Genomic DNA, 19546 nt, shown 5'->3' with positions numbered 1-19546 from the left:
GAGAATGAGTGAGAAAAAAAAAATAGTGGTGATGTATTTTAGGGAGAAAAATACACGTGTTTAAGGAGAAAAAACATTAGGAAAAGAATATGGAGAATGATAGAAACAAGAAATTTTGAGAGAGAAAATGGCTGGTTTTTTTTTTTTCCTCCTTTCTTTCTTTCTTTCTTGGTATTCAGAATGTGTTTATCAATCTCCAATTACAGATTTTTCAAACCATCTTGATTAGGAAAAAATAGATCAAATCAAATTTAAAAGAAGAAAATAAAATAAAATAATTGAGAATTATTTGATTGATTTTAAAAATATTTATCATAATTAGATCTTACAAAATTGATTAGATATAATTTTTTACACAAAAAAATAGAACATTGAAACCATTATTCTCCCTAAAAAAAAAAAACTTTTATTTTATCCTACAAAATATGAAACTTAAGAATTCTATTCTCCCTAATATGCAAAGAAAAAACATATTTAATTTTATTTTATGAAATATGAAAATTAAAACACCAAAATTTTATTCTCCTTAAAATGCAAAAAATTGAAAAATATATTTTTTTAAATTTTATTTTATGAAATGTTAAAATTAAATCACAAAAATTTTATTCTTCCTAAAATGCAAAAATGAAAAAAAAAATTAAATGAAAAAAAAATTAATTTCTTTTATTTAAAGAAAAAGAAGGAAATGATTTTTTTGTTTGTTTTTATTTAAAAGTTGGTGGATTTTAAAATAGTGAAGATACAAAATTATACAAATATAAAAATGATTGTTCATACGAAGTTTTCGGAGAAACGTATTTCGTGGAGTTGAAGTTGATTTGATGTGGTCCGATCTCTAGTACTTGATTCTCTGAGTCTTCTGCTTGTTGATGAATTCTCTCTAGACTCTCTAAAGCTAAAATTGCTGACCCAGAAAACTCTTCTATTTATAGGGCTCTCTGATAGGCCTCATGGGCTTAGGCCTGGTCTTTGGGCGACTTGAGCCTGACCTAGGTTCTATTAATTGGACTTGAGCCTGACTTTTGGGCTCTATTAATTGGATTTGGGCATATTTTGACATTTTAGACCAAAATTAAGCCCACATTTGGGCATAAATGGACCAACACTCAATTATAATGTCGAATTGACAAAATTAATTTTACTCAACCCAACGTTCGTGACGAAAACACGTGACGTCATCAGAATTCGTCTTCAATTTATATTTGGACACATGTCGACTCTTAACTGGTCTCAAATTTGATGATTTTGGCATTTCGTCGTTAATTGAATAAATGACCTGGCGATCCGTGATTGATCCGAAATTTCTTTTCCAACAAATGTCTCTTTTCGAGATTTATGCACAAATATGGGTGGAGAAATCTCGAAAAAGATAAAGCCGACATCGAGATGTAAGTAATTTGGTCTTGACTTCGATGCTCCAATTTAATTAAACGTGAATTTAGTGCACAAGTTTAACTCAAATTTGTAATAGAGGTAAGCCAAAATTTAAGAAAATCTCAGATTTAATTTGATTTGGAAAGATAAAAAGTAGGAATTCTCAAATTTCTTTTTTTTTTTTCAAAAAAAAAAAAAATTCAGGTTTCATCCCAAATTAATTTGATTTAGAGACAAAACTTACAAATTTTGAATTTAAAATGAAAATTCAAGTTTCATCCTTAATTTAATTTGATTTGGAGGTTAAAACTTAAGAATTTAGTTCTAAGAAATAAATTTAGGATATGGCCAAATTTACAAAAACAAACTTCGAGCTTTGGTCCCCAATTTAATTTGATTTTAGAGATAAAAAATTTTGGATTTAAAATGAAGATTCAAGTTCCATCCCCAATTTAACTTGATTTGTAGGTAAAACTCAAAAACTTTGAATTTAGGATGAGAATTCAAGTTTCACCCCAATTTAGTTAGATTTTGAGATAAAACTTAATTAATTTGAATTTAAAATAAAAATTCAAGTTCCATCCCCAATTTAATTTGGTTTAGAGATAAAACTTAGAAATTTTGAATTTAGAACGGGAGGTAAAACTTAATTAATGAAAAAGGGTTGGTACGTGGCCAATAGTTTTAGAAAAAGGAGGGGTAGAAAAAAAAAATAAAAAAATAAGGGGTTAAAATAAAATTTTAAACCAAACAGAATTTAGATTTAACCAAATCTTAGATTTCTTGATTTGAGTCTGGATTCAGTGAAGTCCTATAAATAGGACTCAAGGCCTGTTGCATTCTCATCCCATCAAACTACAAGGTGGAGAAAAAAAAATTCTCCCAGTTTCTTTTCTTTTTTTCAGCTTGTAATCCCGAGCCGCGAGCCCCTCTCCTCTTCACTGCCTATCCATTTTTTTTCCTTTTTTTTTTGAACAGAAGCTCCCCGTTTTCTTTTTAATTTAGGCTTCCTGTGGAGGAGTCATTGGATGGTCCCTTTGCGGATATTTGGCCTGATTTGAATGGCGATGCGATGGCTACTGAACTATCGATGGAAGTGTCTTTGACTTTAGATAAGAAAGTGTGGGCTTTAAAGTCTACCATCCACAACGAGACTTCTAACTATGATAGAGTGTTAACTCTCGGCCGTCGTTTGACTGAAAACGAAGTTCATTGGAATGCCATAACAAAGGTCCCTAATGGCTAGAGTTTGTTATTGGTCGAAACGAACAACGTCTTTATGATACTCGTATGTTCAATGCAGTGATGGCCTCTTTGTACACACATGACTGCAATAGTGGTGTTATAGGGCCCTTTGTGAGGCTTGGTGCCCATCCACCAACACCTTTCACACCATGGCGGGTGAACTGTCAATATTTTTATGGGATTTATGGTCCTTCGGGGGTCTTCCTATTAAAGGAAGGTTCTATGAGGAAGTTATCCCCAACTTCAAGGAATTAACTGGCTCATGAAAGAAAGGAAGATATCTGTCGAAGACCTGTGAACATCTCCTTCGTGCGTACTACTTGATAGTTTGTTCACAAAGAAATGACGGTACAAATTCTTCCAAGAATGACCGTGGGACCTCCGCCAAGAGCGATTCTCTGATGACCATTAGCGCGTGGATTTTGTTTTGGTTCCTTAGTACTCGAAAGTACAAGCCTCCAAACAGAAAGCAAAAGAGGGCTTTTCATCCTCAATCTACTCATAATCCGAGTAGTGCAGAGATCACATTTCAAGCATGGTCAGCTAGAGAAAGCATGTTTTTTGAGGAACTTGGGGTGGAAGACAATCTGCGGGACAAGACGTATCTAGAATCCTTTTTGTCTCATTGGCTATGTTTTTTCGTGTTTCCTCAGAAATGAGCCGATCTTCATCCCGACGTCTTCAGAATTTCCAGCTTAATGGCTGACGGGAATATCTTTAGCCTTGCCATTCCTATCCTAGTGAACATATATCGTGGCTTAGGAGTGATAACTGAAGCTTCAAACCCAATCGAGCGCATAGATTTTTGCTTCTTTACACACTATGTCCATGGTTGGGCTGCCAATTATTTTAACACCCACTACCCTGTTCCTGTAGATGTTTAGGGTCCTAAGGTGTCCAACTTTTCTGGTGAAGGCGGAGCGATCTACTTTGGGAAATATGAAGCTCAAGATTTGATCTACAAAGGAGCAAACATTCAGTGACATGTGAATATTCAGGGCAGGAATAAACATGAGCAAGTGATTGGTAATGAGCACCTCTCCTTTAGTGGGTCTTCACATTTTTCCAACATGCGACCCTGCTACGTATCATCTCAGTGTGGGCGCACCTCAATTATTGAATTGTATAGCCCTTACTGGTTCGGCAGACAATTTGGCTTTTACCAAGACCTTCCTAACGACATAGGGGGAATCCCCCCTATCGCCACCCTCCGAAATGTACTATATCACTGAAGGATTTGTACGAGAAGCAGGACCTCTAACCAAGAATTCTTGCCTGCTTGCACATTAAACCCACATAATCACACCACCCCTTGTTTCAAAACTTGGTGGCGAGAGAAACATGGAAGCTACTTTGAGGATGACAGGCACCATTTGTTATCTAGCGCCATTCCTCCTCCGGCACAACCCGAACTGCCCAAAAGCAAAGAGATCACCGAGGGAGGAAAACAACTTCATTTGGTTGAGGAGATGACCTTAGCCCCATGAAAGAATGCTCCACATTCAACGGAAAAGGAGAGTCATAGTAGCATTAGTGATCTTTATTGGAAAAGGGCCTTCAAGAAGCCAAAGGCTTCATGCCATGATTTATTACCAGGGGATCAAAACGATCTTGGAGTCCATGATGCTCTTAACTTACTGGTACAATTTTTTTCTTTTTTCTTTTTTCTTTTTTAACTTTTTTTTAATAAATAACCTATGCTATGTGGTTTTTTAGTCGCCTTTGAACGCCTCACTTCAAGAGTTGGCAAGACCACAAAGTGAAGAGTCCTTAATGAGCCCCTTCACTATCGACACAGTTGTTGAGGATACCAGAACTTTAAAGATGCTACCTAAAAAGCTCACTACTCCTGAACACATTTGCCACGTCGAGAAGGAAACATGCATAGGGTGCGTCGAAGCTTTGGCTTCTCAAGTTAGGGAAGCTATTTTCCCCAACACTTCTTCAGCAGAGAGGGACCTACAACTGGGGGAAGCTTTAAAAGCCCTGGCGAACCCAAATGGACACAAGCTGACTTCTGCGTGTGCGAACGACTCTGGGGCCTTGGTTGGCACAACGGTGGCTCTAGCTTCGGCTCATCCTCTTGTGGCCCAGGAATTCCCTAAACATGTGGACAAATCAACTTTCACGGTTGTTTCTGGGGTGTCTGAATTTTGCGCTGGCAACATAGTTTCTGACATTGGGCGCCATGCTGTCTTGGCTATGTGGGAATCTATACAGAAGAAAATCATATGTACCCCCTTCGAGAAGGTCCTTTGTCTGGAAAAGGAAACTCACCAGATATTTGCGGCAATTTTGAACATTTGTGGAGCCAATCTTCCCCCACTTAGAAAGCTCGTAGATGACTAGTATCGAAACATGGAAAGGTACAATCAATTCCAATCATCATTTTCTTCTCAATTAACCGAGGAAAATAAGAACCAACGTTTGGAGGAGGCCAAGTTTCACTTGGAAAAGATATTATATGATGAAAGTAGTGCCCTTATTAAAAGAAAAGCCCTACTAGAGCATGATTCTCGAGCTTTACAAGAAGAGGAAGAGTTGTTAGCGAAGCTAGTAGTCATCAAAGCTAAATGAGTCAAAATATCGAAGAAACTCTTGAAGAATGAGAATCTTCTTAATCAACACAAGCTTGACGCTTCTAACACGAGAGGGACCATAAACAATATAGAGACTACTTCTGCTATTTCTGATAAGGACGCCAAAGCCTCGAAGATGCTGCATCAAATGTTAAAGGCTATGCAACAGGAGCCGAAAGACTATAATTGGATACCATGATCCAACCTTGTACACCTTGCTTAGCTACCCCTATGTTTGTCGTTGGAGCTTTCAAGAATTTTCTAATCTCTAGGCTCTCTTTGATTGCTATATTTATTTATCATATTGTAATGTTGAAACTTTCTTATATGGAAGATATTTCTCTCTCTTTGTTTTTGTTTTTTTTTTTTTTTAATTATGTCGCAACTTTTAGTGCTTGGCGTTTCTTTTAAGGTTTCATTTTCTTTATGCGCTTGGATTTTTTTTTCTCCACGTGACTGGACTTAAATTGCTTTAAGTTGTCTACATACCCGAAACTTGCCATTGATTGGGTCGATTCTTAGTCTGTCTTGATCAACTATCTTGTATGCTCCGTTTGTGTAGACTTCTTTGACGATGTAGGGCCCATCCCAATTAGGAGTAAACTTATTTCCCATATGTCTTATTGTGATAATTGGTCTTCTTACGACGAGCACTAGATCACCAACTTAAAAAGATCGAGGCTTTACATGTTTATCAAAGGCTTTAGACATTTGTGCTTGGTAACATTTCAACGCTTGTTGAGCTTCTAATTGGTTTTCATCCATTGTTTCCAACTCTTGGAGACACAGTTTGGTATTGTCCTCTGTAGTCAACCCCTCTTGCATCTCCAGACTTAATGATGGAATTTCTCTTTCCAAAGGAATGACAACTTCTACCCAATAAACGAGAGACTACAGGGTGACTCTCGTAGGGGTACAGTGAGTGGTGCAATAAGCTCACAATGCTTCACCGATCTTTTTTTGCCATTTTCTCTTCGACTTGGAGACAATTTTCTTCGACAGGTTGCACAATGTTTTGTTGAATGCCTTTGCCAACCCATTTGCGGCAGTATTAAACATGGACGATTTGTACTGATTGAATTTGAATTTTTCACACAACCTGTCCATCAAGCTATTGAAGAATTGTCTCCCGTTATCTATCATGATTTGATAGGGAATACCGTACTGATAAATGATGTGAGTGCGGATAAAGTCCACCACATTTTCTTTCTTAGGTTTCTTTAATGCGACAACATCAATCCATCTTGAAAATTAATCAGTGGTTGTGAGGATATAAGTGCCTCTACTGACGACTTAGGTGTTATAGGGTTGACCAGATCTAGCCCCCATGCTTCAAAAGGCCACGAGGCTATAGTCGGATGCAGAGGCTCGGGCTGTTGATGAATGAAATTCATGTGATATTGATAGGCTTTGTATTTCTTTGTGTATTCCATTGAATCTTGGATCATCCCCGACCAATAGTAACCCATTCTTTTTAGCTGGAATTGTAGCTTTGGTCCTGCTTGATATGTGCCACATACGCCTGAGTGTGCTTCCCCCAAAGCATTTGCTGACTCCTCTTTATCTAGGCATCGAAGGAAGAGTCCTTCAAGGGATTGGTGGTATAAGATCCCTTTGTAGTAAATGAAATGCGCAGCCCTCCTTCGAATCTCGGTTTTATGGCGAGGGTCATTCGAGAGCCTTTCATGCTCAAGGTAGTCTATGATGGGTTGCTGCCAATCTTCCTCGTCGGTTAGGTAGACTGATATCGCATTCATTTCCTCACATGCAGTCCCGATCGGAGGTATAACCCATCTTTGACAAAGCAATATATTAAGGGGCACATTATCCAGGACCGTTAAGGCAGTAGCTAGGTTTGCCAAGGCGTTCGTTTTCTTATTTTTCATCCTCGGGACATGCTCTGACGTAAGCTTTCGAATTTTTCCATCAACTAGCGAGCGTAAATGAAGTAAGATTTCAAGTCATCATACTTCACATTGTACTGGCATAAGAGTTGATTGATTATAAACTTTGAGTCACCGAAAATATCTATGCAAGCGATCCCAATCTCCAAAGCCATTTTGAGACCAATTATCAAGGCTTGGTATTCAACAACATTGTTTAAGCATAACTCAGCAACTGCGAAACTATAAGGAAACATGTGCTTTTCTGGAAAAACGGGATGATGCCTGCCCCAACACCACTTCTTTGTGCCGCACCATCAAAGAACATGACCCATAACTCTGAGGTTTCTGTGAAGAGAACTTCATCGTCGGGCAAGTCTTCACTTAACTTCCAATCTGATGGAACCAGGTGATCTGCCAAGAAGTCGGCCAATGCCTGCCCTTTGACTGCCTTTTGTGGTACATAAACAATGTCGTATAGTTGAAGCATGATTGCCCACTTGGCTAAACGCCTCGAGATGATTGGCCTGGACAGAACACACTTGATGGGACCAGCTTTCGCAATTAAGTGGATTGTGAAGATTGCATGTAGTGCCTCAGCTTATCTATGGTGAAGAAGAGCACAAGACACGTCTTCTCAATAGGAGAATAGTTGATCTCAACTCTGTTTAGGGTCCTACTTAAGAAGTAGAGAGCACGTTCTTTTCCCTTTTCTGCTTCTTGTGCTAGTAGTGCCCCCAACGATCTTTCTTACGCTGCAATGTATAGTATCAACGACTTGCCCGATACCGAGGCTCCTAGGATAAGAAGACTGATCAGGTACCTCTTTATGCTATCGAAGGCATTTTGACAGGCCTCATCCCATTCAAATTTTTCTCCCTTTCTCATCAGTCTCTGAAATGGTTGACACCGCGCTGCCAGGTTAGAAATAAACCTCCGGATGTAGGCCAGATGTCCTTCCAAACTTCTTAACTCATGTAGATTCCTTGGGCTTGGCATCTTCTGGATGGCATCGATCTTGGATCGATATATCTCTATCCTTCAATGTCTCACAATGAAGCCTAGAAACTTTTCTGAAGTTACACTAAACGCGCATTTGAGGGGGTTCATCTTTAATTGGTACTTTCGCAGGCGATCGAACACGTTTCATAGATCTTTCAAGTGGTCTTGTCGTCACTTGGTCCTGACCATAAGGTCATCCACATAGCATTCCATGTGTTTGTGCAACATATCGTCAAACACCTTCTACATGACACGTTGATAAGTAGCGTCGGTGTTCTTCAACCTGAAGGGCATCACCTTGTAGCAATATATCCCTTTTGGGGTTCAAAATTTCGTCATTTCCTCGTCTGCGAGGGCCATTCGTATCTGGTTATACTGAATGATCCGTCCATGAAGGATAAGGTCTCATGTCCCATTGTCACATCAACCATGATCTTTGTGATGGGTAATGGAAAATCGTCTTTCAAGCATGCGCTGTTTAGGTGGCGAAAGTCCATGCAGACATGAAACTATCCATTCTTTTTTCTAACCGGGACAATGTTGGCTATCCACGTTGGGTATTTGACTTTGCAGATGAACCCGACTTCAATTAGCTTATTGACTTCAGCCTCAATCTGGGGGATAAGTTCCAACCGAAAGTGTCGTTGAGCTTGCTTAACGGTTGACACCTTTTTTTGATCGCGAGATGGTGGACTGCTACCTTCGGATCTAGTCCTGGCATCTCTTTGTATGACCAAGAAAAAACATCCCTGTATTCGGTGAGCAAACTCATGTATTCGCCTTCTTCCTCTTCCGAGAGGGAGGCACTGATGAAAGTCGGACGCGTTTCCTCTACTGTGCCTAGATTCACCTCTTTTAGCTTGTCCACTGTGGACTGACCACCGTTCTCTTGACCTTGTGAAGCGTCCTCCACTTCCTCCTGCATCATACCTTCTTCAGATTCTTCAGTGACAGTGATGTGGTGGCACGAAGTTTCGCTTTCCTCCTGCTTTAAATTTCCATTTTGAGGATTAGTGAAGACAACGTCGTGCTTTTTACTTTCAGTGAGCCCTTACTTGTGTTTAAAGTAACGAAGGTCTTTCTCTTCATGCGTGAGAGGACAGTACTATGGATTTCTCCATCATTTCTTGCCTCTTTTGATGGTTTCTTGTTCGATGGCCTTTCTGAAGGAATTCTTATCAAAGAGAACCCACGAGTAGAAGCACGATTGATCCAAATTCATTATGACAGAATTACAAGCATTCACAAACAAACAAACCAGTTATGCATCTTTTAACAAATTACGACATGCTTCAGTAAATAAATACAAAAGGAACGAGAGACATACGTTTGAAGAACCCTTCTTTTAAAGACCTCTCACTCTCGTGAAGACTTGAACCAACAACCACTCGCTGTCGCTACGATTGTCTAGCCAAACGTCTGGTCATCATGAATAAACTTCTCCATGAACAAGCAACCTCTCGAACACTATCACGTAGCAACCTTGGTATTCTCGGAGTGAGAATCCAAGAGGTGTGGGTTTTTTTGGATTTGGTAAAGGGAAGGAGGAAATAGCGATCAAACTATACGACCAAGCAAGTAGGAGGGTATTTTGTCTATCGTATAGACTTTGTGCTTGATCGTTTAGTGAAATTCAGGAGGTACACGATCGTTTAGAAAGACAGGCGTGATCGTTTACACGATCGTTTAGAGAATCTCGCTTGCCATGCGATCGTTTAATAAAACTTTACATGATCATTTAGTCAAAGGCGCCTACACAATCGTTTAGGCTCTCGCTTAGAAGACTATCGTATAGTCTCTAATTAGATAAACGATTGGTAATGCCCTTAATGAAGCAATTCTTTACCAAATAAAAAAAAAAATTTCATTTTATTCTTCAATTATGAAAACTGAACATAACCTCCCACCTCACGCACGGTTAAAGGAGAAACCACCTACAATTTTCGTATAATTGTTTTAATTATAAATAAATATAATAACTAACTTATCATATTATATTTATAACCTATAGTTTTAATATCACATCTTATGTAATATTTAAACCATAGTTCTTTTCTCCTTTATTCAATATAAATCATATTTATATCAAAATCCTCCAATTAATGTATCTTATACATCACATCAATTATATCACATATAATTGAACCAGTTTTTAATCATATCATATATAATCAAACTTCCTCTTGTCAATTTGAACACTTCAAACTAACCCAAAAACTGATTCTTAACTTGAATCCATTGAGCTATCAAGGGGATCTTATGGACCTGTAGCTTGAAGTTCCAACGGTACGTGAATAGCTGACTAAACTCTTTAATCACGAGATTCACGATCTGTTAACTGTCGAGCACTCCACTAAAGACCGAAAAATGCACTCTTCTCATCATAAATATATTTCTGTGTCCATCGGATATAACCAGTCAACAGTACTATTGGGGTTGATGCTCTAAACTCTCATTGAGTTATGTAGTTTGTAAACACTGTATTGAACAAACACTTGTGATGTAATAATATATGATATTTTTCTTCACTGTTGTCTATGAAACATTGGATGTTTTAACTGCTTTACCACAAACCAATAAACTAAGATCCTTAGTTGTTGTTGTAACCTAAGCATGTATGTGGTGATATATAGGTGGATCATGCCTTAAGTGATAACCAAAATGGTTTGTAATATATGGATATAGGAGGGAAACCTTATCCTGGTGATGCTACGGATGCGGCCCACTATGTAGAATAGTTACAAGTGTTGTGACTTGCTACAGAGTCTGATCCTGATCATTCATATGGAGACATGCGAGCGGGGGCATCCTATACAAAGGAGTTTGAATAAGACCGAACCACAAAGTGTTATAGTCTCGTTATATAATGTCATTCATGACAGAGACTTCACTTCACTAGGATGACCATAGGTAACTTGACCTCAATCCTGAATGAGTTGGGAACTCTTGCATTTGAGGGCGTTTCTTTAATTTGCATGGGTGCGAGTGGCCAGATTGGCGACTCAAACCTACCACTTTGGGGATTCGTCTGATTTGGGAGCTGGGAACTCAGCTACATAAGATGGAATTCACTTCTTTCCTGAAGCAAGGGTAAGTAGATAGATTGCTCCCTTAAGGGCTGGTTCCAAGGCTTGAACGATGTGGTGCCACACACCTTCTCATGGCCCGAGAGGTGTCCACACATAGTAGGACTATGTTGTATTATTCATTAGAGGGATCAATGATACTTAAAGAGTTAGATGTAACTATAGGGAAAAAATGGTAAATTGCCCAGCTGTACTTACGAGCATCTGTGAAGGGTTATCGTACTATTGATTGGTTATATCCGATGGACACAAAAATATATATGTGGTAAGAAGAGTGCAACTGTCGGTCTTTAGTGGAATGCCTGGAAGTTAATGGATAGTGAATCTCGTGGCTAAAGAGTTTAGTCAACTATTCACATACCGTTGGAGCTTCAAGCCACAGGTCCATAAGGTTTTCTTGGTAGCTTAATGGATTCAAGATGAGAATCAGTTTTTGGGTTAGTTTGAAGTGTTCAAATTGACAAGAGGGAGTTCGATTATATATGATATGATTGAACTTGTCGATTATATATGATATGGTTGACATGATGTATGAGATACATTGATTAGAGGAAAAGGATATAAATATGATTTATATCTAGTGAAGGAGAAAAGGACTATGGTTTATATGTTGCATATGATGTGATATCAAACTATAGGTTATAAATATAATATGATTCTATTTATTTTTAATTAAGCAATTATGAGATAATTGTTGGTTTTTCTCCATAACTGCACGAGATAGTGGGAGGTTACATTCAATTTTCGTAACTGGCAGATAAAATGAAATTAGTTTTCATTTTGCAAATACATCGATTAATCGCTTCACGATTGAGTACATTGATCATCGCCTAGTAAACTAGAGCCTACACGATGGCTCAAGTTATTTTAAACGATCGTGTACATACGCATATTTTCTAAACGATTGCATAGTCTTTTCTAAACGATCGTGCGCCCAAGCGATTTTACTAAACGATCAACCCCTATTTACTACACGATCATGTTCCTTTTACTAAACGATCAAGCATCTGTCTATGAAATAGACTTCATATTTCTCTCACTTTCTTGGTCGTGGTAAACGATCGTTGTTTCCTCCTCCCCTCTACCAGGTTGTGTCCTCCTTGCTGCCTTATTCGTGTAGAAGACCTTCGGTGGTAAGCGGAAACGTGATTTGGTGGACGATAGCCTTGGCGATCTCAGCGACAACAAGAGTTGCCATTCCGTGATGAGAGCGAGATTTAAAGAGAAGAAGAGTTCTTCAACTGGTATGTATCTCGTTCCTTTGGATTTAAGTTTGAAAAGCATGCTGTAACTTATTCTTAGATGCATAACTTGTGTGTTTGTTGTGAATGCGGTATTTCTATCACAATGAATTTGGAATGATCTTGCTTCCATTCATAGGTCCTCTACGATAAGAGTTTCTTCAAGTACGATAACCCTTCACAGATGCTCGTAAGTACAGCTAGGCCAATTTACCGTTTTGCCCCTGTAGTTATATCTAACTTCTTAAGTACCACTGATTCCTCTAATGAACAATACATCATAGTCCTACTATGAGTGGACACCTCTCGAACCATGAGAAGGTGTGTGTGGTGCCACATCGTTCAAGCCCTGGAATCAGTCCTTAAGGGAGCAATCTATCTACTTACCTCTGCTTCGGGGAAGGAGTGAATTTCATCTTGTGTAGTTGAGTTCCCAGCTTTCCAATCAGATGAATCCCCAAATTGGTAGATTTGAGTCGGCAAACTGGCCACTCGCACCCATGAAAATCAAAGGACTACCCCCATAGACAGGAGTTCCTAACTCATTCAGGATTAAGGTCATGTTACCTATGGTCATCCTAGTGAAATGAAAGTCTCTGTCATGAACGACTTTATATAACGAGACTAAACACTTCGTGGTCTGATCTTATACAAACTATTTTATATAGGACACCCCCGCTCGCATGTCTCCACATGAATGATCAGGATTAGACCATCTGTAGCATGTCACAACACTTGTAACAATCTACAAAGCGGGCCGTATCCTTAATGTCACCAGGATAAGATTTCCATCCTATATCCATATACTACAGACTATTTAGGTTATCACTTAAGGCATGATCCATTTATATATCTTCACATACATGCTTAAGTTACAACGACAACCAGGGATCTTAGTTTATTGGTTTGTGGTAATTACAAATAAAATATCTTATATTTCATAGACAATAGTGAAGAAAATATCTCATATTATTATATCATAAGCGCTTGTTCATGAGGGTGTTTACAAACTATAGGATCCTACAAGAGTTTAAGGCATCAACCACAAAAATTTCAGCATCTTTAAGGTCGAGGCGTCACCAAATTGAGGCCCGAGGTATCGGTCCCCTCTTTCTTATAGTCGTATCAAAGGCATCACCGCAGGCTTTTCCCTACCCTTTGTCTCACTGGAGACATATTCGTCGAGGGAATCTTCAACCCTCTCGTGCTTTAGGCGATAAAAAATGGGAGTGCGAGGTTTTCCTTTGTTTTTCTTTGGAACTGCACCTAGTCTCTTGAAGGTTGAAGGTCACGCCACCACTGGTGGTTGATGATGCGTTATTTTTGTGAGGTGAAGTTATGGAATGAAATGTGGTGATGGAAATGCGTTGAGCAACAAGCTTTCTCGGTGGAATCCAAGTATAAATTCCACTGAGTTTCCTGCTAAGTCTAGGGTCGAACTCAAGGACGAGGGAAAACGGTATGTGGTGGTAATTTTCAAGAAAACTTTGCAGTAACCAAGAAATCAAATAGTTGTTTTGGGTCATTGTTTGCGATAATAAAATAAATGAATGCGGCAGAGTTTCGAAAAGAGTAGATAATACAGAAGATGCGATGAGTATGCGGGGGGACAGGTTGAGAAGGGGTTCGGCTAACACTTCCTAGGATGCGCTCATGTTATGTGATCATGCAACACACATACAATAGCAAATCATCTCTCGATGCAAATGCTACGACTTCTAATACTAGAATGCATGCGATATATGCATGAGTCTATAGGACCTACACATAAGCCTCTATTCTTATCTATGCGATGACAAAATGACACACACACAAATAAGGCGACCACATAATATCATAACCTATCTCTAGGGTGCATGTGATGCATGTTGGCAAACATAGTTTATCTCTAAGCCCCTATCTCTTGCTTATGCAGGTCTAATCTTGCTCTCTCAAGTCTAGATTCTAACCTAGCTCTCTCAAGTCTTAGGTTTTTTCTTTAGACTCTGTCTCGAGTAGCTCTAAAGGGGTGTTGGGCACAACATAAAACAAGATAATCATATGCAATGAAGATCCTAGATCATGTTAGCTTAGTTCTTCTTAACCAATTCGATAAATTTAGCTACTCATGCGTGATTTTAAGAGAGTGAACAGATGTAGATAAAGAAATTCTATTGTATAGATATAGATTTGAAATACAAAATAACAATGCAAGAAGAGAATAAAGAGCCTGGTAGCAATCTCTTGCTTCCCAAGGCTTTTACACTGTCTTTTCTACTCTGTTCAAAAGATAGTCTGCTCTCACGAGAGTCGGACCGCTCTTTGCTTTTTCACGCCTTTAGGTTCTCTCTCGAGTTGCCCTGAGCGATCTTTCGGCGTCTCTTCCCTTCTCTCGTTCCGTCTTCTAAATAAAAAGGAAAACTATGAACAAGGCTATTCTATCTAAGGGAAAAATTCTCCAACTATCCGAACTCCTTTGCTGAAGGTTGCCTTCGATATTTATAGACCTTCAGGGTGAAACTTCTCTCTTATGATTGCACAGATGGGATGGCTTTAATTCTTTGATTGATGTCCCAAATATTTGTCACCGAAAAGCTGAGTGTACTTGCTACAGTAGACCGTTAGTGGCTTGTCAACTTAATCGGACTAGATAGTCAACAACTTTCTATCCCATCGTGATTAATTATGCTTTTCATCTAGATGTGCCCACCACGTTGTGCCGGCTCTATGCGGCTATCCTTCTTGAGCAGATATTTGCGAGCACAAATCACCGCAAAGCCTTGCGGTAATGCTGCACTCGTTCGTTGATTTCTTGTGATCACGCTCGTTCGTCAACGCATATTCTGCATAAAAATACAAAAGTTAACGTGTCCCTCTTGTAAAAACTTCGTCGTGCTTTTTCGGTCGTCAAGAAAAAAACTTCTCCACGAACAAGCAACCTCTCGGACACTATCACGCAGCAACCTTGGTATTCTCAGAGTGAGAATCTAAGAGGTGTGGGTTTTGTTAGATTTGGTAGAGGGAAGGAGGAAACAACGATCGAACTATACGACGTTTCTATTCGATGATATGATTGTTGTTGGCCACTTTTCCCTTCGCCTTTTTGATTATGCGGACCAACTCTGACGATTCATATCCGAGTCCCACCCTCGATGTAGGTATAGTGTGTCCCTTTTGCAAAAGTTTCTTTTGGGTCGACGAGAGTCTGGGTTGCTCATAAATCTTCAAGCTCTTGAACTTAGTGTGAGTGATGAAGTCATAACCCACCTTCACCAACAACTTGTAAGCCTTGGGATTAAATTCGTCTTTAGTTCGCTTCTTGAGAAAATTTAACTCCGTCACTTCCACCTTTGACTTGTGGACTTCCTGCTTCGTTATTGGCGTGAGAGGTGTGACGAAACTCTCCTTTAGAATTCTATGTTGCCGACCTATAAACCTTTTGAGTGTTCCATAAAAGGTGACTCATGCTTCTTCCGTCTCGACAAAGGGACATAGCAGAATCGGAGGATTTGAGGCTTTTTCGTCCCTCACCACAGGTGTCTCTCCAACACTGGGGGATGTCCCACTCTCTTTTGGGTTGGAGGCTTGTACCTTGCTACCTATTCCTTTCTCTGTTTCTATTAGCGATGAGATTTACCTACTTTCTTTGTCAGTGAGGCCTCTGCGGGCATTGTTTCACCATAATTCTCGCTCTTTAGGTAAAACTTCGCATCTGCGAAGTGAGATTCAGCCTGAGAAAACGGATAGAACTTAAAACACTGATGCAGTGTTGACGTAATCACACCATTCCCGTGAATCCAAGGGTGCCCCAATAATAACACGTAGGTGGTCTTTGAGTCTATCACATGAAATAGCGCATTAGCCTTCAAATCGCCAATGAGAAGCCCTAAGCGTATCATGCCTATCACCCTTTGGCTGCCTTGATTAAAACCCTGAATCACTAATTTGATGTTTGATAGCTCTTCCATGAGAATGCCCAGCTATTTCATAGTCGTCTTAGGAATTATATTGACGGCGGATCCCTTATCGATGAGGATTCGTACCATTCTCTATTCTCAAATGTATCCAGAGACGCATAAAGGCCTATTGTGCAATTTGGAACCCAGCAGCAGATCTTTGTCTGAGAAGCCTATGGATATACAACACGAGGCATACACATGTGTTATGGAGGTCGGTGCACCAGATACGTTGGATTCCAATAATGCCTTAATGAGGGTCGTCTTGGCTTTTTGCAGGAGTGAGAGCAGGTCGTCTATACTGAATGACGATAAGCCCTTTGGCTCTTATGTCGATTTTAATGGGCTTGGGAGGGTATTGACTATCATCTTCTTCCACGGTGTTGACAGCATGACATGTGGCAGCCTCTGGTGTCTCTTCTGAATCCCAATCGTAGAAGTTCTTCGGGAGGAAATCTGCCAATGTCACCTGTTGCCTGAGACGAAGAACGTCCTCATCTCCCTCACCAACAGCCTTTGGCTTCCAACCCTTCTTTCTACCCTTTCTTTCTTGTGTCTTGCTCCCTCTCCTGTAACTTCGATAAGAGCGTGACTCTTTTTGGGTAGAGTTCGATCCTTTCTTCTTCGACATGTCGTAAGGATCCAGCCTTCTTATTTTCATTATGAACATGATCTCTTCTATTTTGAGGATCTATGGCTTGGACCTCCCACTGAAACCGCACGACCACAGTTCGAAGGTCCCAAACTGGACCAAACTCTCACTTTCTTCATAACGTATGATTGGTACCAACACGCTTGGTGTTACCGTCACCACGACATGAGTTATTTGGACCACCTCATCTAGATCCAACTCTATTTTTCACTCATGGGCCAACTCAAGGATCAACTCCTTCAATACAAAACATTTTTCAACTGGGTGGCTAATGACCCTACGATACTTGCAGTAATTGGAATCGTCCACTTTACCGGCTTGTTCCAATCGTTTACATTCTAATAGTTGGATAAGGTGGTTCTCCAGCAGTTGCTCAAGCATATCCGCAACATCGGAGTCGGGGAACGGATAGACTTTTTCTGCCGCTCCTTCAGAGTTAGGCGACGTCTTTCGCCTCCTTCGTCATTCTTTTTCATATTCTTCTCTTTCCCTTTCGAGGAAAACTTCAACGGGATCGTATTAACGACCATTGATTATTTCGTGGTGCCTTTCACAAACTTCTCGGTGCCTTTTACTTCCTTATTGTATTTTTTCAGTTCGTGGATCAGGAAATCCTTCATTCTCCTGTTGGCGATACTTAGCTCCATGTTGTAGGCGTGAGTAACCAATTCTTCAAAGGTACGGGCCTTTATTCCCTGCAGGATATAGAGAAGTTTCAGTGCATACCCTGCGTTCACATTTCCAGAGCAGAAAATATGGTGAGTCGATCTTTGCAGTCCAAACTTAGAGCCCTCCATCGGTTGACGTAGTTGATGACCGAATCCCCTTTCCGTTGCTTGGTGTTTGTCAGCTTTATCATGCCGACAGTGTGTCCGATTCAAGAATTCTTTTTCAAGTTGCTCCCAGTTATCGATCACCTCAAGTTTTAAGTCTGTGTACCAGTCAAAAGCATTTCCTTTGAGGGTTCTGACGAACTGCTTGACTAGCAGATCTCCACTTGTTCCCGCATTCTCGCATGCTTCTACAAAGTGGGCGATGTGTCACTTTCAGTTGCCCTTTCCGTCGAATTACTGGATCTTTAGGGGTTGATACCCTGCAGACATTCTCACGTTGTCGATCTTTCGGCTTGGAATACATGAAGAAATTCTGATCCGGACCTCCATACTGAGCCCTTATGCAGGTCATGATCATGTCTTGTAGCTGTTGGATTGATAAAGAGGCCATCGAAGCTGACTGTTGCAGCTGGTTTTCTTCTAGCACGGTCTTCCTTTTGTCAGTTTCTTTGACCGTAGGTGCTTGGCTTGATTCAATAGCCTCTCGAGACTGCATCTGTTCTCTCCGAACAGCAGTCTCATGGTCTCGCTCCTCGACGGCTTTCATCAGAAGGTTGATCTTCTTTTCCATCTCTGCCATGACCGCTTCAGCCGTCACATCTGCCATCATGACAGAAATCACATCTGGCTGCTAATCCCTTTTCGACTTGCTGGAGGTGAAAGTAGAGTTGTTAAACAGGGGGTTCTCCTTGATGACAACCCCACCTTGTGGGGACTCCGTCATTTGCCTCAAGATGTTGTGCTCGATGAGGGAGCTTTGCTCTTGCTCCTGCGTGACTTCTCTTGAGCGACTGTGGGTGACAGGTCGCGTGTAAGAGTTGTTTGTGGAGGAAGCTCTGAATGTCATCTTCTTTGGTGCCATTTGTCTTGTTTGGATGTTGAGAGAGAGAGAGATGAGAGGTAGAGAGGTCCCACTAGGCGTGCCAATTTGTTCACACGAAGTTTTCGGAGAAACGTATTTCGTGGAGTTAAACTTGAGTTGGTGTTGATGTTGATGTTGATTTGATGCGATTTGGTTCGATCTCAATACTTGATCCTCTGATTCTCTCTGGTTTGAGTGGATGTACTTGACTTGAAGAAGAAAGACACCGAACGTTCTTGAAGTAGAAGTCTTGGAAGAGTCTGTGTCTTCAAGGGCCTTCTGTCTTCTAGGAGTGCATCTTCAGGAGTCTTAAGAATCTTTTGCTTGTTGATGAATTTTCTCTGGGCTCTCTGAATGTAGAATTGCTGACCCCTTGGAATGAGAAGAGCTATTCTATTTATAGGGTTCTCTGATGGGCCTTACGGGTTTGGGTCTGGTCTTTGGGCTCAATTAATTAGACTTGCAACTGACCTTTGGGTCCTCTTAATTGGAACTTGGGCCTGACCTTTAGGCCCTATTAATTGAATTTGGACCTATTTTGACATTTTAGGTCTAAATTAAGTCCACATTACATTTGGGCGTAATTGGACCAATGCCCAAATTATAACGTCGAATTGGGCGAAATTAATTTTACTCAACCCAACGTTCGTGACGAAAACACGTGACGTCATCAGATCAATTCATCTTCAATTTCAATTTGGGACATGTATCGACTCTTAACTAGTCCCAAATTTGATGATTTTTTCATTTCATCGTTAATTTAATAAATGACGTCGCAATCCGTAATTGGTCCGAAATTTCTCCTCCAACAATGATGAAATAAAATTTTGGACAAGGGGTCTACAAGTATTATG

The 19546-nt window shown here is 40.0% G+C and overlaps 1 protein-coding gene across 1 annotated transcript; it reads right to left on the bottom strand.

Annotated features, from left to right (window-relative positions):
• Positions 1–7298: 7298 nt before the first annotated feature.
• LOC150033603 (uncharacterized) lies at positions 7299–16357 on the bottom strand. Its single transcript, XM_090316987.1, has 6 exons — positions 16027–16357; positions 15657–15817; positions 8784–9068; positions 8614–8697; positions 7905–8098; positions 7299–7608 (listed from the first exon to the last, which is right to left on the bottom strand). The coding sequence occupies exons 1-6, from the start codon at positions 16355–16357 to the stop codon at positions 7299–7301; spliced, it is 1365 nt and encodes a 454-aa protein (XP_090173113.1).
• Positions 16358–19546: the final 3189 nt, after the last annotated feature.

The sequence above is a fragment of the Benincasa hispida genome, chromosome 9, assembly GCF_027475165.1.
Source record: "Benincasa hispida cultivar pf3 chromosome 9, pf3_genome.v1.1, whole genome shotgun sequence".
Lineage (NCBI taxonomy): Eukaryota > Viridiplantae > Streptophyta > Magnoliopsida > Cucurbitales > Cucurbitaceae > Benincasa > Benincasa hispida.
This window is presented reverse-complemented; position numbering and strand designations above follow the sequence as displayed.